The following is a 25,211-nucleotide window of genomic DNA, read 5'->3' as shown; positions in this document are numbered from 1 at the left end:
AACACCACCATGGTGGTATAGTTAACATGTCTTATCTCTCTCTCTCTCTCTCTCTCTCTCTCTCTCTCTCTCTCTCTCTCTCTCTCTCTCTCTCTCTCTCTCTCTCTCTCTCTCTCTCCTCTCTCTCTCTCTCTCTCTCTCTCTCTCTCTCTCTCTCTCTCTCTCTCTCTCTCTCTCTCTCTCTCGCCCTCTCTCTCTCTCTCTCTCTCTCTCTCTCTCTCTCTCTCTCTCTCTCTCTCTCTCTCTCTCTCTCTCTCTCTCTCTCTCTCTCTCTCTCTCTCTCTCTCTCTCTCTCTCTCTCTCTCTCTCTCTCTCTCTCTCTCTCTCTCTCTCTCTCTCTCTCCCTATTGTGTGTCTATATGTATGTGTGTGTATATCTCACCTGGGCATGGTGACAAAGGCAGTGATGCTTCCCTGGTATGTGGAATCCAATATAAAAGACATAAACAGGATCATCATTATGTAGACTCGCACGCTGTCTTCAGTAGGAAGTTTTCGAGTACCTGAGATGGACAGGTGTGTGTAGTGAGATATAGGTTTGTGTATGGTGAAAGACAGGGGTGTGTGTGTGTGTAATGAGAGACAAGTGTGTGGTAAGAAACAAGTGTGTTGTGAGAGCAATGCTGTATTTGTAGCATCGCCCTAAAGGAAGCACATGTGCAGGTCAACAATAAAATAACCAAGAAATATACTAAAGGAAAGAAAAGTCAAAGTTGAACTAGTCGCAAATATTATATTATATAGAAGCACTTGAACACCCTGTAATCATAGACTTACACTGAAATGGTCATAACAGGAGAGTATCTCTGTGAAACAGGGAGATTGTATTTGAGAAACTCCATACTCTGAAAACGAGATTAATCAGCTGAGAACGGAAGGCTCGAAGCGAGACTCACACTGCGCAACGAGACTCTTGTTGGTGTTGAGGACATCAAGGTGAACACCGCCCCGTGAAGGATGGACACCAGGCAGCAAGGTCGTGTTGGCCCAGTTGAGTGTGTACATCACCAGTGAGCTGAAGATTACCAGTCCCGCCAACACCAGGTACACCTGGGGAGACATGTCATGTGAGGTCACTCTACATCACTGTGGCTGAAGACATCAAACCGTTCATAAACAATATCAGCAGAATATGAGTGGGTGATGATGTCGTTCACTGCTTGACCAAGCAGTGACTGACAACAAAGAGCTATTGGTCTAGATTATTATTCTGATACTCTAACAGCATTATTATCTCTTGTATAAATTATAATTGCAATACATTATAATTTTATACATTGCTATACCTTGGGTAGGTTATGTCAGCTGTATTATTTCAGTTAGCAATAACTTGTAGTTACAACTGATGGATGAAACATTTAAGAAGGTGTGATTCGAACACAGGAAGAAACACATGTAAGTCGGAGCATATATCAAGTTGTTCAGTGGAAGCACATGTAGTGAAACCAGCGATACCAGCCGCACGGTTCCCGGTTCACTGTAGTCCAGTAAGACCAAGCGACTATCCGATTGGTTTGGCCCGTCGTGCTGAACCTTCACTGCTATACCTCCACCGTCGCCATAAAAGTATGTTACCTCCCAGGAACGTTAACACTTGAGTAAACTCAACCTCACACGAGGAGAATGGAGAACATGTTGGTCTCAATTCTCGAAAAACACATTCTTAAGGCAGAAAAGGAATTCAAAGCCAGTCTTAATAAACCTCCGCCTCACGGAAGTACTAATACCTCTCTCTTGACATATCATGAAAGAATTAATCTTATCTTATCTGGTTCAGTTACATGCATTCTTGCATCCTCAACCTGCCTTGCACTCCCTAGCCAGCATCCCTCTCCTACCTCCCTCTCCCTCCACTGCTTCTCTCTCTCTCTCTCTCCTGCCTCTCACTCACCTGCGGGTGGAACACCTCCAGCAAGATGAAGGGCATCGCCTTGGGTTGTGGGGCGGCTGAGGTAATCACCACAGGGTTCTCACTCACCCACTCGGAGAAATCTATCACCTGAGAGGTAAGAGGAAGGAGTGAGGGAGTGTACACAATAATTAGTTTGCAAAATTATTATTTAAAATTATTTATTTTAAATTTAAAATTAAATTTACTTAATTATGTATTATAGCTAAAATAGGCAGCATGTATGAGTTTATGTACAGAATTAAAACATGAACTAATTCGAAACCGCAATAATTTATACCGAGCAATACCGTAAATGAAACCCATGATATATCAGGAGGATTCTCGTGTTTATCCACAGACCGTTTTCGGCAAAAAATGTACAAAGAGCCTTAGACGTCATTAGCTCCACGACTGACGAGTACCTCGTAAATATTATGAAATCTGAATCACCCACCAGGTGGTTCTACGCAGGGCTCCCTAGCGGCAGGAAGCGATGGTTTGCTAAGCACCTGTGCTAGTCTAAACGATCCCGCCATCACCGTAACGATCTTCAATAAACACTGTCCACATCACTGTAAACATCTGTACGCCCTCTCCATCTTCTTCCTCCCACAAACCCCATACTACATACACAGTCTTCCTTCCTGTTTCCTCCTCACACACCGTTCCTCTCACACTCCCCGCTCCCTACACACATCTTCGCATTCTCTCCAATCACTGTAACCATTTTCCTTTATCATTATCACCACTGTCCCCAAAAGGTTGCTTCCCTAAAGGCAAATCTGCCATCTTAACATAAGTTTTACATGTCAATATCTGTGTACGCAAATGTTGATGAATGTGTTAAAGTCTACGGACTCTGGGCAGAACATATCACTATCACAGACTTGGGAGTGAGGCGCACGGCCGACCACACTCACCATGAAATCATCTTTAATTCTGCAACTTCAGATGGGATAGTCCCCGAGCACCTGACCTCCAGACTTGCAGAGAGAGACAAGTAAACAAGTAAAGATTTTGTTAAGTATATTTATATTACTCCCTCCCTCCGTCTTATTCTCTCCCTCCATCCTTCTTGTTCTCTCCCTCTATTTCTATTGGTCTCTCTCTTTCTCCCTTCCTCCTTTTCTTTCTCTTTTTTCATACTTCTTGTTCTCTCTCTCTCTCCCTCTATTCCTCTTGTTCTCTTTCTCTCTCCCACCCTCATTCCCGTTCTCCTTGCCTCCCTTTATCGCCACCTCCTTACCATCCATTCCATCTCCTTCTCTGATTCTCTCCCTCTTATCCTCCTGTCCTCCATCCCTCCCATTCTTTCTCCCACTCGTGCTCTCTCTCATCCTCCCTTTCTCTCTCTCATGGTCCCTTCCAGCTCTCTCTCCTTCCCTACATCCCTCTCTTTCTCTCTCCTTCCTATCCCTCTCTCGCTTTATCCTTTCCGCTCTCTCTCTCTCTCTTTCTCTCTCTCTCTCTCTCTCTCTCTCTCTCTCTCTCTCTCTCTCTCTCTCTCTCTCTCTCTCTCTCTCTGTCTCTCTCTGTCTCTCTCTGTCTCTCTCTGTCTCTCTCTCTCTCTGTCTCTCTCTCTCTCTCTCTCTCTCTCTCTCTCTCTCTCTCTCTCTCTCTCTCTCTCTCTCTCTCTCTCTCTCTCTCTCTCTCTCTGTCTCTCTGTCTCTCTCTCTGTCTCTCTCTCTCTCTCTCTCTCTCTGTCTCTCTCTCTCTCTCTCTCTCTCTCTCTCTCTCTCTCTCTCTCTCTCCCTCTCTCTCTCTCTCTCTCTCTCTCTCTCTCTCTCTCTCTCTCTCTCTCTCTCTCTCTCTCTCTCTCTCTCTCTCTCTCTCTCTCTCTCTCTCTCTCTCTCTCTCTCTCTCTCTCTCTCTCTCTCTTAGAATATTCAACATGTTTAGTATTGCTACTTTGATACAAAGTTGTAAGAACAATGTGGTTTAATTGAGTGAATGATGAAGAGCTTTAAAATCTGTTGGACAATCGATACACACATTTCAGACGTCATAAGCCGTTGACATTCGCAATTGGAGACAATCCTATTTAAAGAGGGATATGGGGGGTCGACCCTGCTCCCCTTATGGCCCTCGCTCTACAATTACAATTGACCTTGGGAAGTTGCGTGAGGCTAGCCGCAACTGTCTGGTCTTTAACCTAATGTAGTAGAAATAATGATAATAATAATAATAATAATAATAATAATAATAATAATAATAATAATAATAATAATAATAATAATAATAATATTAATAATAATAATAATAATAATAATTTGAAAATCTTTGGAATGGAATCGAACGAGCGCCCTGGTTAACACCAGCCCTTCCTGAAGGTCTGGTATTTTTTTCGCTTGGGATAGAAGTCGAATGGCTTCTTTTTACCTCACAAGATAACCATCACTCAAGATAATAACTTTTACCATCTCAAGATAACCACACTGACAGATGCATTTCGTTCACCGTGTCGGCATGTTTCAGGGTCAGAGTGCAAGTGGATCCAAATAGGAGAAGCAGAATATACCACGGGGAGTGAGGTGGAGCAGCTCAGTATGGGGCCAATAGGACCACTGAAACTGCAGCTCGGTGCCTCCAGAGTTCCTCGTGCACTCAGTAGGGTGCCAGGTTTAATAACCTGCAGCATGTCTCCGACCAAGGGTATGGCAAGCGTCTGATGTTAACCAGGACACCAGTTCGAACCCCGTAGTGCTCCAATGATATTTCCATAGACATATTTCATCACTGTGATTTCCTTGTGTGTCAATTATAATAATAATAAAGACACATTACCTCTCGACTTTCCTTAGTAGGTGTGAAGTCCATTGGGCTGAAGTCAATTTCCTGTTGGCAAATACAGGATAATATTTTTATAATCAAGACGTGAAATGAAACAATGCGGATGATCCATTAAATAAAATAAGTGCTTGAAGGAAATAATTGAGATTTGATGAGATATAACAGACTTGGATGTTAGTGCTCTGGGAAGTCACGGGGTTTATTTTGAAAATGTTTTTTTAGCGTACCTTGAAATTATTGGAACTTTTATCGAAGTTTTTTCGCACAATTAATACGTTCGAAAAAGGTACGCATTTGTTTGTAAACATTTACGCAAAGCAAGATGTTAGCACGAGGTGGCGTTAAAATTTCAACCATTCACAAACTCTTAATAACTGACATGACAATCAGTAAATATGTCGTTTAGTGGTTATGACAAGTGCTTGATATGCCTGCTAGTGATCATGAAAATCAGTGGTTGATGACATTCAGGAGTGCATATCGATCTGTGATTTAAGACAATCAGTAGTGAATGCTAATCACTGAAGCATGATAACCATTGGGCATGACAATCAGTGACACATGACAGTCAGAGTTGCACGACATTCAGTGGCACATGACCGTCACTCGTGAATAATACTGATGCATAATGTGTCAACTTTGAAAGGCATGTTTAAATACATAATTTGATATCTCTAAATAATTAATCATATGATATGATTACTTAAGCTTGTTTAACTAAGAGCTTAAAGATTATATATAATTACCTTTTTTTTTACCAGACTTCTGATAAATGATTTACAAAAATAAAAATTACTGTATAAAATTTTGTATGACTTTTCTTTCTAGTAAATCAGAGTAACCTTTTTGCATGATGGAAGATTCTCCTAATTAATTAGGAGCAGAAAAAGGATTTTTTTCCTTTTGCCTTTCAAGTAAATTATTTCTGAATAATAATCATCATATTTTGTTCATTATATCTTTATTTATATTCGATTTTCTCCTGTTACGTTGTTTATTTATAATGTGTACATACACGGGTTTAAATTATCAAGTCTGGTTATGATTTGGGCTAAAACCATAAAAAATAGGAAATAATTATGATACTTCCTGCATCCTAAAAATACAAAATAATGAGGATTGTGATGAAGTTGATAGTGGTGATGAGAATATTAATAGTAATGAAAATGCTACTACTGCACTTACTTCTACAATTACTACTATTACTACTACTACTACTATTACTACTACTACTACTACTACTACTACTACTACTACTACTACTACTACTACTACTATTACTACTACTACTACTACTACTACTACTACTACTACTACTACTACTACTACTACTACTACTACTACTACTACTACACTAACAATAATAATAATAAAAATAATAATAATCAAGTAATACTGATTATAGTAATAGTAATAGTAGCCACAACAATAATTATATCAAAACCAATTATAAAATATTTTTTATTATGATGGAAAAAACACTAACCATGCACTTAGAATTTCCCTTCAATTTTCTGAAGATTATGAATTAATAATTATTTACATATCGTCCTAAATGATAACTTAATGATCCAGTATAATATCTGAGTGTCTTCATCAGACACTACGTCCAAACTAGTGGTGTAATATCTTCCTCCTCGTGGGTGAAGGGCCCGCAAATCAGGTGATACGAGAATCAGAGGAATTCTGATGCAACTCCGGTCTCGCCAATCATGTCAATTTTGCTGCTCTTCTTTTGGAATCATAACTTTATCCGCAGGCTTCGGATACAAGATCCTCTCCTCTCGGCCCTTTGTGCAATGTTGGTTCCTCAGAATATTAAGTAGAACACACGCACACACGCACACAATCACACACAAACACACACACACAATCACACACACACACACACACACACACACACACACACACACACACACACACACACACACACACACACACCACCTCCACCACCACCACCAATAACGCACCACAAGTATAAATTACTCCCAGCTTCATGATATAAAGCACTCCTTGCCTCATGGTTCTCACTTTGCATGCAAGATGTTCCCGAGACGCCAAACGTATTAGTGGCGATATTTAATATGCATTTTCACTACTTAGTAATTAGTCATTGCAGCATGTTCCTATGCATATTTTTAAATATAATTTTAATATTATTATTTACTAGTTTGCAGTTTACCGAGACACGGTAAACTGACACGATCTGATAGTAATCTGACACGAAAAGTCAGATTAGTTTTCAATTCTGCGGATATGCAAATATAGATCTATCGTTAGATCTGTCATGGATTACTTATCACTAACTTAGGATTCCTGTTTGAGGATTTAGCTGACGAAGTTGGACAAAATTCAGAACAAGACCACATGTTTTTGTGCTAGTGCAGTCTTATGAAATTTAAATTTGAATTGCATCTAATTGAATGCTGTACTTTCAGTCTCTCCAACTGCATGTACTTCACTTACGGATAATGCACGGATGTACATCACAAAGAGACGTGACGATGAATTTCGAGAGGTGTTGCTGGTCAATGTATATTTTGAGAAATGAGTATGGTTTGTATATATTTTGACTCGTGAAGCTAATATGTGTGTGTGTGTTTGAAAACCCAGCAAAATACATACCACATTATAACTGTCTTTATAACAGATCAATCAACTTGTTCTTAATTGACAAATTGCACTAAATGGTGCTCACTAAATTTTAAGTACACATTTTTGGAGTTAATATAAATAATTTATAATTGAAGCCAAGATACGTATTGTAGAGATATCTCAATAGAAGTTCTTGCTTAAAATGAGGAAACAATGCAACCTTTGCTCCTCGAATTAACTAAAATAAAATGAAAAGCAAAGTGCCAGAATAAATGATCCAATATCAGAAAAGAACGGGACTCCCGGAGAGCGGAGTACCTTCCTTCGGAGAGCTCCGATGACACCATCCCAGGAGCCATTATCCTGGGTGGAGCCCCAGTCAATGAACCTTCTGGGATTGAGAGTGAAGTTGTGATGCTCCTGCATGATGACGAGAATTTCATACGAATAACCTTGCATAGTGTAGCAGGAGGGAGAGAGGAAGGAGGATGAGGACCAGGAGGAGGAGGAGGAGGAGGAGGAGAATGAGGAGGCAGAGCTGGGATACGAAGAGCAGGAGGTCTTGTTGGAAATGCTCGGTATTTCTTTGAGTTGCAGTACCCTGGGTTTCTGAAACACACAGAACGTGACGCGGTTAAGAAAAGACTTTGGGTGAGGGGGGATAACACTGAAATATATGCCTGATACCGTGAATCTTAAATGAGGCAAGGACGAAATAAGGGAAATGGAAGAAGGGCTTGATATGGGGAATGGCTAATTTGAAACAGAAGTGGGAAAAGTGACGGTGGGTGGAATACGGAGAAGGTTACGTGTGGGAGAGTGTAGGTAGTACAGACAGGGAATAGAAAGTGTAGGAAAGTAAAGGGAATTAAAAATATATAATAAAAATAATGGTATATTAGTACCCCCTGATGGTACTAATATTACTAGTGGTAATAGTGGTATATTAGATTAGATTACAGGATATAGATCATAACAACTTATGTAAATCGCTACACGCACGAAAGGAAAACTATGACTTTAAAAAGTCTTTTAATGAATGAAACACGATTAATCCAGCCTGGATTAGTTCATCCATCGATGGACGTCAATTGGAGCCTTGCCTGAGACTCGATAAAATAGCTGTAATGCTTTATTATTGAATTTTCTAACAGCATTCCACCTCGATTCTTCAACCATGAATAATATCCACACTGTACTATGATGTCAAAAATTACACAGAGTTAGATCTCCGCCGGTTATCCTTAAGATAGCCATTCATAACTGTTGGATATCTTCTTTTTTTGCGACGATGGATCCAATGCTGACTAACTCCTCTTGTTTAACATGTTCTAAATCATTTCAAGTCGTGTCATCTTTGAATCTCTCATAATATTTTATTCCAGTCTAAATCGTTCCTGTTAGGGAATTTTTCGCCTCTCTGAGGTCGACATTGACAGGATTGTCCACGTCGTCAAGAGCAGCACATCCTCTCGCTGCAGTGTCTCGTCTGTTACTGACGTGTCATGCGCTGTGAGTGGCCCCACATCCGTCAAATCAAAGCCCATTGATAGGTGAACTAAACCAGTCATTACTGATCGGTTCGATTTGAAGTTACCTGCTATTTTATTGGTCTGCTATTATAATATTCTACTTCAATTAAGGTAAATCTCATAATCTCCGTGAAAAGGCTTCAAATACATACACACACACACACACACACACATATATATATATATATATATATATATATATATATATATATATATATATATATATATATATATATATATAATTCAACAAAGGTTCAGATAAAACATATGCAACTTTTGTTATATTATAGGGACTTTCAATATTTTACTATGTAATAAAATAACAAAGATTATTTTCAACTCATACACAACCAAATGAACAAACTCATAACAAAGAGACGCGACATAAACGTTATGGTGAAATTCAGATCCTAAACAATACGTATTATACAGTGGCTGAACCATACATTTATCTGACACGATAAATTAAGTGTGTGCAAGCAACTCTGGAAATTAATGTCACTACATAGGAAATACAATCTTAAGTAAAAAGCCAGTCGAGTTAGGTGGCAGACTTGTCGTGTTTTTGAGCTTATTAAAGCAGAGCTTGTGTTGCAATATGTGCCTCAGAGCTGTGTTTGCTAGGGAAGAGCTTGTCATGCAATATGCAATGTAAAAATTTAAATGCCATTAAAAAAAAAGTTATATGATATAGTCAATTGGAGTAAATCAACAGGAGTACATCTGAAACATCCTAAATATATTATTTAACATTTCAGCAACAGAGCTGCGTATTTTTCTTCCTACCATCGATAAAAAGAAGAATTTTTGAATTACCAAATAATGAAAAATACACATCTAAGAAGTTTGACATCTGTGTAAAAAAAAATGAAAAAGGCGCTGAAGTCATTACCCAAACAGTTCCCAGTGTTCATCTGTAAAGTGGTCTTCAATTGCAAGGATAACGTGCTAATGAAAGTGGAAGAGGTCGCTCGCTTGAAGATTGGAGCACGTAAGGTCCCCCTGGCGCTCCTCCAGGTAGTCGATCAGCCGTTCATTTTCAAGGACTCCAATAGAATGGGAGATGAAGATGCTCTTTGCAAATGTATTATCTGCTCTTCTTTTGCGATCAAATGAGTGGATGACTTGAGGAATTTAATGTCTGACGTGCTTCTGGGCTGGAGACACTTGAAATGTTTTGGGAATTCATGAATTTCAGGAAAACTCACATCTGCTGTTTTTATAATTTGCTAAAGGCATAATTTATGGAGTTCTTTGTCTCTAGCTGGATATATGAATATAGTTAGCAAAACTTCACTTTGTTTAATTAAGTCTGGGACCCAAATTTATTTCTGAAATTGCGTTTGTCTTTCCTATCACGGCATCTCATGACTTGAGAAATCTTCGCTAGCCTCATTTTAAGTGCATCATCTGCATTTTAATCAGGATTATAACCAGAACTGATAATGATTCATGGTACTGTATTATATTCAGTTCTTAGACGATGATCGGCCACATGATATTGTATTATGTGCTTCAGTGTTGAGGTAAAGCTATTAAATATTGCATTTTAAACTGTGCTTAACTGGTGAGGGTAGCCCACTAAGTATTGAAATATATTCTGTGTTTCTATGCTGAGGACAGGCCACGTGACACGATGTGTTGTGAGTCTAAATGCTACGCTCCATCACCTACTTACTTGTATAGATGTATATACAGGACGGGGTGGAGGAGAGAGACCCGGATGCAGCCGGGTACCCCATCTAGTAAATATGTAAATCTATAAAATAGAATATATGCCTGTCTATCCGAAACAGGAAGCCAGACGCTTGTGGCTAGTCTCTCCCAGCTTTGCAAGGTGACACATGAGGGGGTTGTGTGAGAGTCACAGACCAGATGGGATTGGCTCTAGTACCTGCTTCTTAGAAATACCTGTATAGGCATGTGTTGAGGCTGCGAAAATTTCCAAACCAACGCCTATAGTGCTTCCAGGGCCACAGTGAGTCCCATACCTTTGTAGTGCTTCCAGGGTTGTAGAGAGTCTTACTGTGTGTGTAGTGCTTCCAGGGATGTAGAGAGACTTACTGTGTGTGTATAGTGCTTCCAGGGATGTAGAGTCTTACTGTGTGTTTATAGTGCTTCCAGGGCTGTAGAGAGTCTTACTGTGTGTGTGTAGTGCTTCCAGGGCTGTAGAGAGTCTTACGTGTGTGTAGTGCTTCCAGGACTCTAGAGAGTCCCACTCTTATTACTTTTATTAATTATTGCAACATTTGGATTTTGGTTATGTCAAAACATTCAGATTATTTTATTTTGCTCTACTAACAAAAAGAAAAGAAAAAAAGTAAGCTACCTTCAAATAAAAAACAAAATTTCAGTCCTTATTTGGCACAAGCTTTTATGAGGGATTGCTGCTCTTATCATTTATCTTTTTATGTGTGTGTTACATAATTATAATGAGAGCGTTCCTACTTTGTCTCCAATGTGCTCACAGTGAGGAGTGATTGTGACACATGGGATTTGTAAATTAAATACACAAAACAGAACACCGTATACTTGGTGTATACCTGCTGGCAGGAAAATGTGCACAATGTGCACTTGCATTAGGAAGAGACGAGGATGATAGATAAAGTTGTATTAGATAGATAGAGCACACCTAGTGACTTAGTTTTTCTCTCAAACTGGTTGAGAGGAGGTAATGTCTTTGACATGATTGGGAAGGTCATTCCACATTCTGGTTCCCTTGATTTGCAGAGCATTTCTAGTTTGGGTAAGTCGCACTTTTGGAATATCAAATAGGTATTTGTTTCTAGTGTGGTGCCCATTAGCTCTGTTACAACCTTCTAGGAAGCGTTTAGGTGAGGATTGGCATTACAGTTCAGAGTTTTATATATATATAGAGTACACTTGAGAGGATGTGCAGTGACTTAATATATAACATATTCAAAGATATAAGTAAGGGAGCCGAGGGCCCAGAGTTTGTTATTGTTCTAATAGCAGATTTGTGTTGACAAATAATTAGAGGACGTAGATGTTTTTGGGTAGTAGAACCCCAAGCACGGATACCATAATTGAGATAAGGATAGATGAGAGAGTAATAGAGCTTTACCAGGGCAGGGCGAGAAACATAATATCTGATTTTATAAATAATGCCAACAGTTTTATATAATTTTTTTTTTTGCTATATGGTGAATGTGGTCCTGAAAATTCAGCTTGTTATCAATGAGAACACCAAGGAATTTACCTTCTACTTTGTTACTGAATTTGAATATTGTTAATTTTTATATTAATTTGATCTGCGAAACAAAATGTAGAAGATTTTGTCAGTGTTAAGGGTGAGTTTGTTAACAGTTAGCCAAAGATGAACTTTATTTAATTCAGTATTCACTGTCATTTAGAGTAAGAGGATTAGGACTGGAGAAAATTAAGGTTGTGTCATCAGCAAATAAAATTGGCTTAAGGTGTTGAAAGGCATTTAGAAGATCATTAATGTAGATGAGAAAGAGACGAGGGTCAAGTATACTGTCGTGTGGAACACCAATATTGATGGGAAAGATGGGAGAATTGGAATAATTCACAGAAACCTGCTGGAACCTGTCACTAAGGTAAGAATGAAGAAATTGGAGGGGGTGACCTCTGACTCCATAATGATGTAATTGAAGAAGGTTTTGGTGGTTGACAGTGTCAAAAGCCTAGCGTAGGTCAACAAATAATCCAACAGGGAACTCATTTTTATCAAGAGCTGCGTGTATCAAGTTAATCATACTAATCAATGCATCATTGGTGCTTTTTGGGGGGACTGAAGTCATATTGGCAAGAGCTAAGTATATTGTGTTTGGCTAGATAAGTGTAAAGCTGCTAGTAGATTTGTTTTTCAAATATTATTTGATAAGGTTGGCAAAATTGATATAGGTGTGAAATTGTTGACATCAGTGAGATCACCACATTTATGAACTGAGGTTACTTTCGCTTTTTTTTTAGAATATCCGGACACGTTCAGAGTTCATTGATTTTTTGAAGAGCAATGCAATAACCGGAGCTATAAAGCTAGATTTTTTTTTGTAAATTAGAGATGGTATCTTAGGAAGGGCACTTGACTTTGTTTAAAAAAAAAGGATTATCTCATTCCTTTCTCTTGTTGTGAGCACAACAACTCATTTACTCATCGCAACTCAAACATTTACAGAGGTTTAAAACGACGAATCGTGCTAGCACGTGATCGTTACTAAAAGCTAGGAAAGTGATGAGTACTAATGATGATGCTGATGGTGACGGTCTGGCCTGTGAAGGTCCTCAGAGACTACATGCACACACACACACACTACTCACGTTGATGACGCCGACGGTAAGTGTCCGCCCTCGGAAGTTTGTGGCGTGTTTTGGGAAGATGTCCCGAGTGAGTTCTAGACCACGGCGCTCCGTCCACCTGTGGTGAGACCAGGCATCTTAACATCTCCCGGGGAGAAGAAATACCTTGATTGTTGAAGTGTGTGTGTGTGTGTGTGTGTGTGTGTGTGTGTGTGTGTGTGTGTGTGTGTGTGTGTGTGTGTGTGTGTGTGTGTGTGTGTGTGTGTGTGTGTGTCTGTCTGTCTGATCAGGGAATTGTTCTTTGCAGGTCTCTGTTTTTCTTTCCTACTGCTGTATTGCGGAATTCTCTCCCTTCTCTATCTTTCACCCCTTAAACTATGTCTCGATTGGCACGTCTCTTCTACCATGCCTTTATCTCCTCTTCTTTTTCTCCCTCACCTTCCATGTCTGCCTCTAGCTCTTGGACTCTGGCTTCTCCCAGAATCTAGCGGTGTGCTGGGTCTACGTGATGCTGTAGTGTGTAGTACGGAGTGTTGTGCTGGGTCTACGGGTTGCTGTAGTGTACAGTGAGCTACAGTGAGGTACAGTGAAGAGTGTAAAAGACACAGCAAAATTATAAGTTTTTTATATGTTTTTAGTCTTCTATTATCACCTACTCTTCTATTTTTTCCTTGGCTTTCCTAAACCATGAAAGTGGGAAACAGGATTTTGTCGATGTGGAGGAGAATAACAAACACCCATACGAATAAGTGGGAGAAATCGAATTAATTTGTCCTGAAAGTAAGTTTACGGATACCCATGGCAACATGAAAATCACCCTTTAAAATGTCTCTAATATGCTTATATCGAAAAGGGTGCCGAACGCAACACAAATTAACCAACGCACAGTGGCGTTAGACTCTGCATGCCCTACAATTTATGGGTTTAATCGGCTTTTCTCTTCAGTAGGAACAAAGTCTTGTAACAGCAAATAATGGAGACGCCAACCAATTTCAGCGCCTGTCAAACTGCCAATTATTCTGCCTTTGTAGACATATCGTTATTCTTCTCTCAAGATACTGTCTCTGTAAGACACATACCATGTGCCAACATTCTCAGTGCATTTTCCCTGCTGATGCTCGATGCATTTTCCCCATTGATGCTCTATGCATTTTCCCTATTGACACTTTATACATTTCGTCTGTCGATGCTCTATTTACACATGAAAGTGCAGTAGCATTTGAAAACATGAATAACATTTTATTTTACTCGTTCAATATATACACTGGTTTCCCCCATGGGCACCATACATGGACCTCTTTTAATCTTCATATACAGAAATGATCAATCCAACAACTAATGTAATCAATAAATACTATTTTCCTCCAATGCAGCCCTTGTCTTTTCAAACACCAACCCAAATACACACACTCAGTATCATAACAAACGACAAACTAGTTGAAACCCCACGCTTGAACACCACACACACACAAACCTGGCGTGTTTGTAGTGAGTCAGGATACATGTGTGTGCGTGTGGGAGGAGCGGACACGTCATGGTAGGTTCTGCCATCTGGTGGTGGAGAAGTCAGGCTTGAACGATTAATCTACCCATAAATCTACCCATTAGTGAATACGGGGGAGTGAGGTCTACCTATTTATGCCCCGTATACGAGTCTTGTTGTATACCTGTTGCGTTATAATTTAATTGATTGATTGATTGATATGGCTATACAAATTTCACAATTGCCTGTAGGTTAGATTTGCTTTTTCTCCAGTGATTCCCAAGTACTTCACATGACCTAATGGTGTTCATAGCTCAACTTTCTCTTGACTGACGTCTGTCGTTTGGACGTCTGTCGTTTGGTCCAGTTCATGAGAAGCGGATCAGTATACCACTGGGACCAACTGAGTGACATCCTGCTGATCCGGTCAATGAGCAAGAACCTTTATAACTCCGGACGAGGAAGAGAACAATAACTGTTTTTCAGACACACGTGGAAGACTCTTACTGTTAGAGTGAACGAGGATATTACCTACGATAATATGGCCTTTGACTGAGTTAAAACACCGGGCCTGAGGGTGTATGTGAGCAGGTTACCAAGCGTGAAACTCGAGGCGATTAGATGAACATTCCTCGACATAATGAATGGATGTTGGGTTCACAAAGACTCGCCTCGTTAAAGTGTGCAGCCTCTTGTTATTTTGTAACATATCTCCTTGAGATGTTTGGTTGGGTTTTCTATAATGCGTTCATTACACTAATAATGTGTAATGTCTAATGTCTCTCACCCAACATGTTTAAATCTTCTATTTTTTTCTATATAACTTGAGTCAAGTTGTATGGCACTAAAGAGATTTTAATCTTCACATTATAATAGTGCTCGTGTACCTCATTACTACATCTAGCCAAGGGCCTCCTCTCTCTTCGGCTTTCCCACCAACCAACACTCCCACCTGCCCGCCTTTCTCAGCAACCCGTCCTCCTAAATGAACGTCGCATTTTGACGTATACTCTGGTAGGTTAAGATAATGGCACTTTAGTACGACAATTTCTTGACGTTGGGAAATTATAGTAGGACGGGCTGTTCTTAGGGTATACTCACGTGCCCACGTAGCGGAAGTGCCTGGAGCCATCTCCTGGCGATACCAGCGTGTAGGCGGCCCAATTCTCTACTCTGTGACGAGACGGACGCAGCAGAACGCACGTCGACGCCTCCTCAAGGGCGTCTGCGATCGTCTGCGTCTCGGCCTGGTGGTCCAGCACGACGTAGTACCACGTGGTGAGCTGTGGAAGCAAGCAAGATCGAACTGTCAACGTTGATTCTTATTTGTACATATAAATGGCTCTGGAGTTCAGTGTGTGTTGTTTACAAGGACGATAAAGTTCCAGATGTAAATCACACATACACCATTCCTCCTCCTCTCGCCTGTACACCACTGGCAGCAACGCAACAATATCAGACAGACGCTGCCTGCTCCAATGCAGGCACCGGAATGCTTATAGCTTATAGCTACTATAAGCATTCCGGTGCCTGCATTGGAGCAGGCAGCGTCTGTCTGTTATTTCTGCGTTGCTGCCAGTGGTGCACAGGCGAGAGGAGGAGGAATGGTGTATGTGTGATTTACATCTGGAACTTTATCGTCCTTGTAAACAAGCATTTCATCAAGCACGAGACGCTGTGGCGACATTTAAGGAAATCAGATGTGTGGCAAGAGATGTGTATAGCCAGCAGGTGTGTGTGTGTGACCAGCTGTCGGAAAGGGCCAGGTGGCGGGTATAGGGCTAGCTGGTGGGTAGAGCCAGCTGGCTACACATCTATACATTCACACATCGTGTGAATGAACAGCGGCTGGTGAGACAGATGTTTGGCACAACATTAATAAATAAGCTGTGTTCATTCAACAGTCAACCAATGATGCAAGACAACAAGACGTGTGACTGGACTCAAGATTCATACTCTGTGATACACCAACACTCGCACAAGACTATAACACTCTGTGATACACCAACACCCCCACAAGACTATAGCACTCTGTGATACATCAACACCCGCACTCTGTGATACACAACACCCGCACTCTGTGATACACAACACCCGCACTCTGTGATACACCAACACCCGCACTCTGTGATACACAACACCCGCACTCTGTGATACACAACACCCGCACTCTGTGATACACAACACCCGCACTCTGTGATACACAACACCCGCACTCTGTGATACACCAACACCCCCACAAGACTATAGCACTCTGTGATACACCAACACCCGCACTCTGTGATACACAACACCCGCACTCTGTGATACACAACACCCGCACCCTGTGATACACAACACCCGCACTCTGTGATACACCAACGCCCGCACCCTGTGATACACAACACCCGCACTCTGTGATACACCAACACCCGCACCCTGTGATACACCCTGTGCACTAACACTGGAAATGAAGTCAGAAGAAGACTAGGACAAGAGCAGTGTAACAGTGTTTACAACTCCGTGCGGGGAAACATGGCCAGCAGTCTCACCCCGATGTTGATCACTTCCATGAACGGCCGTCTCTGTTCAGGATGGGAAAGGAATTATCAGGAGAAAGAGCCAAGCCATTGCCACTCTACAGCACTTGGGATGGTATATATTGTGAGTAAATAATGCTCTCTCTCCCTCTCTCTTTTTCACCTGAAGAGCGGAGAGAGAGAGAGAGAGAGAGAGAGAGAGAGAGAGAGAGAGAGAGAGAGAGAGAGAGAGAGAGAGAGAGAGAGAGAGAGAGAGAGAGAGAGAGAGAGAGAGAGAGAGAGAGAGAGAGAGAGAGAGAGAGAGAGAGAGAGAGAGAGAGAGAGAGAGAGAGAGAGACAGACAGACAGAGACAGAGACAGAGACAGAGACAGAGACAGAGACAGAGAGACAGAGAAATATGTTAATTAAAATAGCATTTATATAAACAATTCTTAAACGTTTGCAAAAAAAAAAAAATGATTGGCACTGCAAGAGTTTGTCAAAGAGACCACAGTGATAACCTCTGTGATAACAATAAACAATTCTATTTGAACACCTGTTAGCAAGACAGGTAAGAGGGAGCTGTCTGTGTGTGGGAGAAACAAACACCTGCCAAAATTGGGAAACTTTCGTCGGGACATCTGGTAAAAGGAAATCCTCATTTAACATTAGACTGTGTAAAATGTTCCAGCACTCAGTCATACACACACACGCACACACCGGTGGCCGGTGGCTGAGCGGACAGTACGCTGTGCGCGTGATCCTGTGGTCCCGGGTTCGATTCCTGGCGCCGGCGAGAAACAATGGGCAGAGTTTCTCTCACCCTAATGCCCCTGTTACTTAGCAGTAAATACGCACCTGGGAGTTAGTCAGCAGTCACGGGCTGCTTCTTGGGGTGTGTGTGGTGTGAAAAAATAGTAACAGTTGATTGGCAGTTGAATGGCGGGTCGAAAGAGCAGAGCTCAACCCCCCCGCAAGCACAACTAGGTGAATACAAATAGGTGAATACACACATACACTCACTCATATATGAGGCCTCGCGGCTGTGTGGACTGCGCTCTGGGGTCGATTTCTTAAGGGCCCGGGTTCGATTCCCGGCGGAGGCGGAAACAAATGGGCAGAGTTTCTTTCATCCAGTTCCCGCCCCCTGTTCCCCTAGCAGTAAATAGTTACCTGGGAGTTAGACAGTTGCTACGGGCTGCTTCCTGGAGGTGTGTTTACTAGTTGTGTTTACTAGTTGTGTTTTTGCGGGGGTTGAGCTTTGCTCTTTCGGCCCGCCTCTCAACTGTCAATCAACTGTTTACTAACTACTAACTTACTAACTACTTTTTTTTTTTTTTTTTTTCCCACACCACACACACACACACACACACACACCCCAGGAAGCAGCCCGTGACAGCTGACTAACTCCCAGGTACCTATCTACTGCTAGGTAACAGGGGCACTTAGGGTGAAAGAAACTTTGCCCATTTGTTTCTGCCTCGTGCGGGAATCGAACCCGCGCCACAGAATTACGAATCCTGCGCGCTATCCACCAGGCTACGAGGCCCCGTGTGTGTGTGTGTGTGTGTGTGTGTGTGTGAGTGTTAAAGATAACTATATGTTGTAGATATAATAGTGGAAAAATAGATTGGTTAGTAAGGCGATGTCAAAGAGCTAATAGCTCGATTCTGCAGGTAAAAATAGTAAATACACAGACACACAGACACACACACAGACACACACACACACACACACACACACACACACACACACACACACACACACACACACACACACACACACACACACACACACACACACACACACACACACACACACACACACACACACACACACACACACACACACACACACACACACACACACACACACACACACACACACACACACACACACACACACACACACACACACACACACACACACACACATACACACACACATACTCACAAACAGCACTAATGGCCAGGAAGTTACTAGTGGGGTCCAACATGGAGCAATAATGTTGCCAAAAAGGTTCTCCTAATTGATATATAACCTGTTTCCCTTCGCCCACACACCACATTCTCTTTCTCTCTCTCTCTCTCTCTCTCTCTCTCTCTCTCTCTCTCTCTCTCTCTCTCTCTCTCTCTCTCTCTCTCTCTCTCTCTCTCTCTCTCTCTCTCTCTCTCTCTCTCTCTCTCTCTCTCTCTCTCTCTCTCTCTCTCTCTCTCTCTCTCCCTCACCTCATAGATGAGGTACAGGATGTCCACGGAGGTGCCGTACACGATAAACTGGTCGGTGCTGAGGTAGCCTTCAGTCGGTCCCAGGTCGGTCAGGAACTGTACCATATTGGTGTATATCTCCGTCTGGATGTACCGGCCCTGTACCATGGAAACCACCTTGTCCAGCCCCTTGACTGTAAAGAGGGACGAAGGGGAGTGTTGGTGAGAGCTGGGATGGAGAGGAGAGATGAAGCATAAAAGGGGAGAGGAGAGCACATTGTGGAGAGCCGTGGCGGGAGGAGCGACAGGGAGGGTTTGAGGGACGAGGCTAGGGAGAGTTGAGGAGAGAATAAGAAGATTAGTGAGATAGTTGGTAGCGCTGGAGGGAGGAAGACTGGTGAATACGGTGGAGGTGGGACTGGAGGTGAAGGAGGAGGTGTAGCTGGAGTTGGAGGTGGAGGTGGAGCTGGAGGAGGAGGTGGAGGCGAAGCAAGGGTGTTCTGGATGAATATATAAAATAAGCAAGGAATGAAGTGTTGGCAAAGTTGAGGGTGCTGGAGAAGTAAGGAACACTTATTAACAGCACACACGGGGCGTTAAGCTCACAGTGCAGTGAACGCCGACCGTTCTCGCCAGCGTTCAACACCGTCACAATACTCACGTACAAAATGGCCCGAACCTAACCTTACCGAGCACCCACGAAAAGAGAACGGGAATATCACGTAGTTTTTGCTCACCGCCTAGATTTAGCATATAATGTTTTAGACTCTAGTGAATTTAGACCTCAGAATGGTTGGTGAAAGCGTACCGTTCTCTCTTTAATTGTTACTATAGAAAATATAAAATTTTATATAGAAAAAATCTCAGTAATTTCCTACATCTTGGTGTTTTGCCTAACCATAAACGTTGGAACTCAAGCATCCTTATTAATTAAGTTCGATGCATTGAAAGCTTCAATTGCACCGGGCAATAATATTTACTATCAAGTCGTGTTTTTAACGTATTGACCGATTCTGTCAAGCAAGTATTACGTATTCGGTCAGGGAACGAGTTGAAGATCTTTGATGCCCAGATCCTCAAAGAGTCGAGGTTCCCTCAAGCACAGATCCTCATGTTTACTTTTGTTTGCTAAAACTTGCCAAGGGAAAGCTCACTGAAGTTCAACAACAGCGAGCGTAATGTCTCTCGTCTGCCATTTGAAGACTCTTGATGTGTTAACATGTCCTCTTGTCTCCCCCCCCCCCCCGCACACCAGGGGTTTGACAGCTGAGTTGACAGCGCTCGGCCCTCGTAATCCTGGGTCTGGGGATCGATCCCCGGCGACGGCGGAAACAAATGGGTAGCCTGCAAATGGGTAGAGTTTCTTTCACCCCTGATGCCCCTTGTTACCTAGCAGTAAATAGGTACCCGGGAGTTAGACAGCTAATACGGGCTGCTTCCTGAGGGTGTGTGTGTGAAAAAAAATCAATTGATTGACTGACAGTTGAGAGGCGGACCGAAAGAGCCAGACCTCTACCCCCGCAAGTACAACTAGATGAACACAACTAGGTGAGTACATAAAGTCGTCCAGGAAGTCATATCTGGAGACTGTAGTGATCAAAGGTTCTTGATTACGTCTCTGCTCCTCACAGGATACATTAAGCATCACTATTGCAACAGCTTACTATTTAATATCCTTAAAACGTGCAGTAATTATGGAGAGTGAAAAAGAAGACAGGAAAATGAGGTCGCCATGTAATGACCTATCAAACAACAATTACCAGAGTGCAATGGTGTCTCCTGAATACTAAACCAAAAAAAATATATGAGGGTTTTTCACTGTAGGTAATAATTGAATTCTGGGTAATAGGATCTATTGAAACGAACCCAGATCTCATCTAAAGACGGCATTACATCTTGAACGGCAGGTTTGTTGTGATGTTAAGCAGCTAGACCAAACCGAAACAGCTGTGAATTAATTCTGCCTTTGTCTCGGATTCTCCCATTTATGAATATCATGAATGCAGATGATATGGTGTCCAGTATAGTGAGCGTCGATGAGGTTGTCTTGGTGATGGTGACTCTCACAGTGATGTACTTGATGATGGTGACTCTCACAGTGATGTACTTGATGATGGTGACTCTCACAGTGATGTACTTGATGATGGTGACTCTCACAGTCATGTACTTTATCAGGAATCTCCTACATCGTGTGTCTCCCACGCTGTCTGCACCACCCACGCTGTCTCCGCCATGCAAAAGTCTCCCGACAGTTGACTTGTGCTAACTTTCGTGATATATATATATATATATATATATATATATATATATATATATATATATATATATATATATATATATATATATACATATATATATATATATATATATATATATATATATATATATATATATATATATATATATATATATATATATATATATATATATATATATATCTGGTGACTGTAGTGATCAAAGGTTCTTGATTACGTCTCTGCTCCTCACAGGATACATTAAGCATCACTATTGCAACAGCTTACTATTTAATATCCTGTGCTCCCTCCTTCGACAGCCCAAAATTAACAGAATATGACACACTCCTAAGGTCAATAACCGTGAAAGTGTTAAACCTCTCCCTGCAAGATGACCAATGGGACCAAGCAACGCTCCCAGTTAGACTCGGGGGAATAGGTATTCGCAAGGCGAAACAGTTAGCATTGCCAGCATTCTTATCTTCGACCAGTGCAACAGGTGAATTAGTTAAGGAAATACTACCGGAACACCTAAGAGACTTCATTGGGATTCATGATCCCAAATTCGCGGAAGGAGCCGGTCAGTGGGACACTCTCGTCAACTCTCATCCTCGACCGACTTTTCCAAATGACTGCAAACAGTCCAAATGGGATAGCCCCATAGTGGAGAACATCGCCACATCATTGCTGGAGGCAGCTTCCAGGAAGGACAAAGCGCGTCTTCTAGCTGTGCAAGCGCCCCATGCCGGGGGACTTCCTGTTGGCAGTCCCTAATTCCGCCTTGGGCACCCGCCTGGGCCATCGGACCCTAAGTATTGGTGTTGCTCTGCGCCTTGCCGCCCCTATCTCCACCGAGCATCGGTGTATTTGCGGCCATGCACGGGCAGACCAATACGGCAGCCATGGTCTCATCTGTCGTAAGACACAGGGAAAGATTGCCAGACATGAAGCAGTCAATGACATCATCAAGAGAAGTTTGGCTTCAGCTGGATGTCCAGCACAAAGGGAACCTCAGTTGTGCAGCCCTGACAACAGCCAAAAACGCCCAGATGGAGTCACCCTGCAGCCGTGGAGGGAAGGTAAACAGGTCGTGTGGGACTACACGTGTGCATCCACATTGGCTGATACCTATCTACCTTACAGCGCAGCTGAGGGAGGCGGGGCGGCCACCTTCAGGGAGACCCAAAAAACTAACAAGTACAGGGACCTAGAACGTTGTTACAGGTTCGTGCCAATAGGCTCTGAGACTCTGGGCGCCTGGGGTAAATGTGCACTTAAGTTCCTGAAGGAGCTGGGCGAGGAACTCATTGGGAAGACTAGAGACCCAAGAGCGGCCAGTTTTATGTTCCAGCGCCTCAGTGTCGCTGTTCAGAGGGGAAATGCGTGCTGTATCTTGGGTACGCACCCGACCCCCGAGGAGCTGGACGAAGTCTTCGAACACTGATTGGTATAATGTTATATAAGTGTTTTCTGTAAACTGTAGCATTACAATAAAATCAAATAAAAAAAAATAATAGGGGTGGTAGGAGAGGAAAAGATTAAAGTATTCAGTGAGAATCCACAAGATCTTCTCTGAACACTATTTATTTTCTTCTTCGAGGATGTGGGTCCCTTTAATTAAACCAGTGGTGGTACCCCTAAATATATATATATATATATATATATATATATATATATATATATATATATATATATATATATATATATATATATATATATATATATATATATATATATATATATATATATATATATATTCTGAAATTAGTGTTTGAATGCTTCATGAAATATTCCCTAGACTCACATCCCTCCACAGTGAACATTTTGATAATATTTCTCACTTGTGAACAGCTCTGAGGCTGTTCACAAAAGTTACTCGAATCCCTTAGAACTTGTTCAAACTTTTGCACGTTGCGACACATTTTTCACAGCTTATATGTCAATCAACTTCAAAACTTTCCCCTAGGTATGATTACATCATTTTTACTGAAGGTGCAAAGAAAAACTTTATGTAAATGATTTGGATATAGTTGTGTATTTCTGGTTTATTATGTGTAATTTAGTTTTATTCCCTTGAAAATTCAATTGGTAAATTATGTTAGAGTAAGTTACTTGATTTTTCTGCTTTGACAGTAAAGATACTCACATGATCTCCCTGCTTTGACAGCTTACTTACCCACTTGCCCTCTAGTGACAAAATGTATGTCAGTGTGACCTGTGGTGTAGAGGACGTCAATGAGAAAGGCTCCCAACTTGACCCCGGTCTCTGACTGGTCTTCAGGGGTCAGTGTGACGCCAGTTTTGGCTTCTGTCTTCATGTCTGTGAGGTGGATGGACGCATCACCTGGGTGGTAAGGTTAAAATGTTAATGAAGACAGAGAGAGAGAGAGAGAGAAAGAGAGAGAGAGAGAGAGAGAGAGAGAGAGAGAGAGAGAGAGAGAGAGAGAGAGAGAGAGAGAGAGAGAGAGAGAGAGAGAGAGAGAGAGAGAGAGAGAGAGAGAGAGAGAGAGAGAGAGAGAGAGAGAAAGAGAGAGAGAGAGAGAGAGAGAGAGACAGACAGACAGAAAGAGAGAGCATATATAAATAACTAGAAAGAGTCAACAAATATGATGAAGGGAGGAAAGAAGCAGAGTAGGTGGTCGAGTTGTGTGTTTTTCGGTCAAAGGTCATGGAGCTTCGTGGAGCTTGTTGTACCAAATAAAGACAATGGTCTTCATCACCGGAATTATAATAGCAGGAAATCATATAATTTGGTGAAGGTCACATAAAACCATCCAAGGAAAGAATAGGCGAACAAGACCGAAATATCAAGTGTTTTTTTCTTTCGGTTCTAAGTTTAACTGTAATATATTATTAGCTGAAAAGCCGTTTACATTTATAACTTAAGATTCAGTTGGCACTACCCGAAGCGTCGTGGTTATCATGTGAGTTGATAAGACCCACACATAAAGTAAAATGAATGCCATCTGGAAAAACTTTGAAACCCTGAAACCCTGAAACTACCTTATCACCACTTGAAAGTTTTGGAAAACCCCTTATCCACTACCTCTATGCTCCTGGAATTTACCTCTGGAAAGCTCCGGCTTAGGCAGTTGTAAGCTATTTCTCAAACGCTCCATTACGTGATCTGAATGTTCTTCATCTACGTCTGGATCCTTCTTTAAGTGGTTTGTAAGTAGTTGAATCGGTGGAAGCTGTTGCCTGGGAAGGTCTCGAGGGAGGAGAAGGAGATCAGAGTCGCTGGAAGCAGCTAGGAGTGAAGTTACAGAGTTTATCACCCACACATAAACCTTCACTTCCATAATCCTCTTCATCCTGGAGTAATCAATATGCGAGAAAATATTGAAAAAAAACCTTTAGTACTAAGCAAATGTAAATTACTGAGTAATTAAAATTTTACTGCACAAACAGTATTAACGGTAATGAAATATATAATACCTGTTGATAAATGACAAAATAGGTAATTATTAATAACTTTTTATTATTATTGTTGTGCTAAACATCATTAATATTTCAATCATTTATTTATTATATATTAAACTACATCAAGTTATTCAGTAGTTATATACTGAATTATTTAAACTTTTCCGTATAAATTATTCATTATCCGTAAAAGTAATGATCCTCCCCTTCAAATGCACATTTGCTATTTATTCTTTGTTAATGGAGAATACTTAAAAAATATTGAACACCATT

The 25,211-nt window shown here is 41.5% G+C and overlaps 1 protein-coding gene across 1 annotated transcript in view; it reads right to left on the bottom strand.

Annotated features, from left to right (window-relative positions):
- LOC138369176 (glutamate receptor ionotropic, delta-2-like) overlaps positions 1 to 24,829 on the bottom strand; it is a 29,593-nt gene extending 4,764 nt beyond the window's left edge. Inside the window, exons 1-12 of the mRNA XM_069332115.1 lie at positions 24,583 to 24,829; positions 23,692 to 23,859; positions 19,303 to 19,475; positions 17,107 to 17,139; positions 15,677 to 15,858; positions 13,114 to 13,210; positions 7,850 to 7,885; positions 7,595 to 7,738; positions 4,676 to 4,726; positions 1,892 to 1,999; positions 897 to 1,050; positions 383 to 503 (exon numbers count right to left, since the gene is read on the bottom strand). Of these exons, the coding sequence (XP_069188216.1) occupies positions 383 to 503; positions 897 to 1,050; positions 1,892 to 1,999; positions 4,676 to 4,726; positions 7,595 to 7,738; positions 7,850 to 7,885; positions 13,114 to 13,210; positions 15,677 to 15,858; positions 17,107 to 17,139; positions 19,303 to 19,475; positions 23,692 to 23,859; positions 24,583 to 24,829 (1,514 nt within the window). The remainder of the gene's footprint in view (positions 1 to 382; positions 504 to 896; positions 1,051 to 1,891; positions 2,000 to 4,675; positions 4,727 to 7,594; positions 7,739 to 7,849; positions 7,886 to 13,113; positions 13,211 to 15,676; positions 15,859 to 17,106; positions 17,140 to 19,302; positions 19,476 to 23,691; positions 23,860 to 24,582) is intronic.
- Between the last annotated feature and the right edge of the window lie 382 nt (positions 24,830 to 25,211).

The sequence above is a fragment of the Procambarus clarkii genome, chromosome 27 (assembly GCF_040958095.1).
Source record: "Procambarus clarkii isolate CNS0578487 chromosome 27, FALCON_Pclarkii_2.0, whole genome shotgun sequence".
Classification (NCBI taxonomy): Eukaryota; Metazoa; Arthropoda; class Malacostraca; order Decapoda; family Cambaridae; genus Procambarus; species Procambarus clarkii.
The sequence above is the reverse complement of the archived record's forward strand: the minus strand, read 5'-3'. Positions and strand labels throughout refer to the sequence as shown.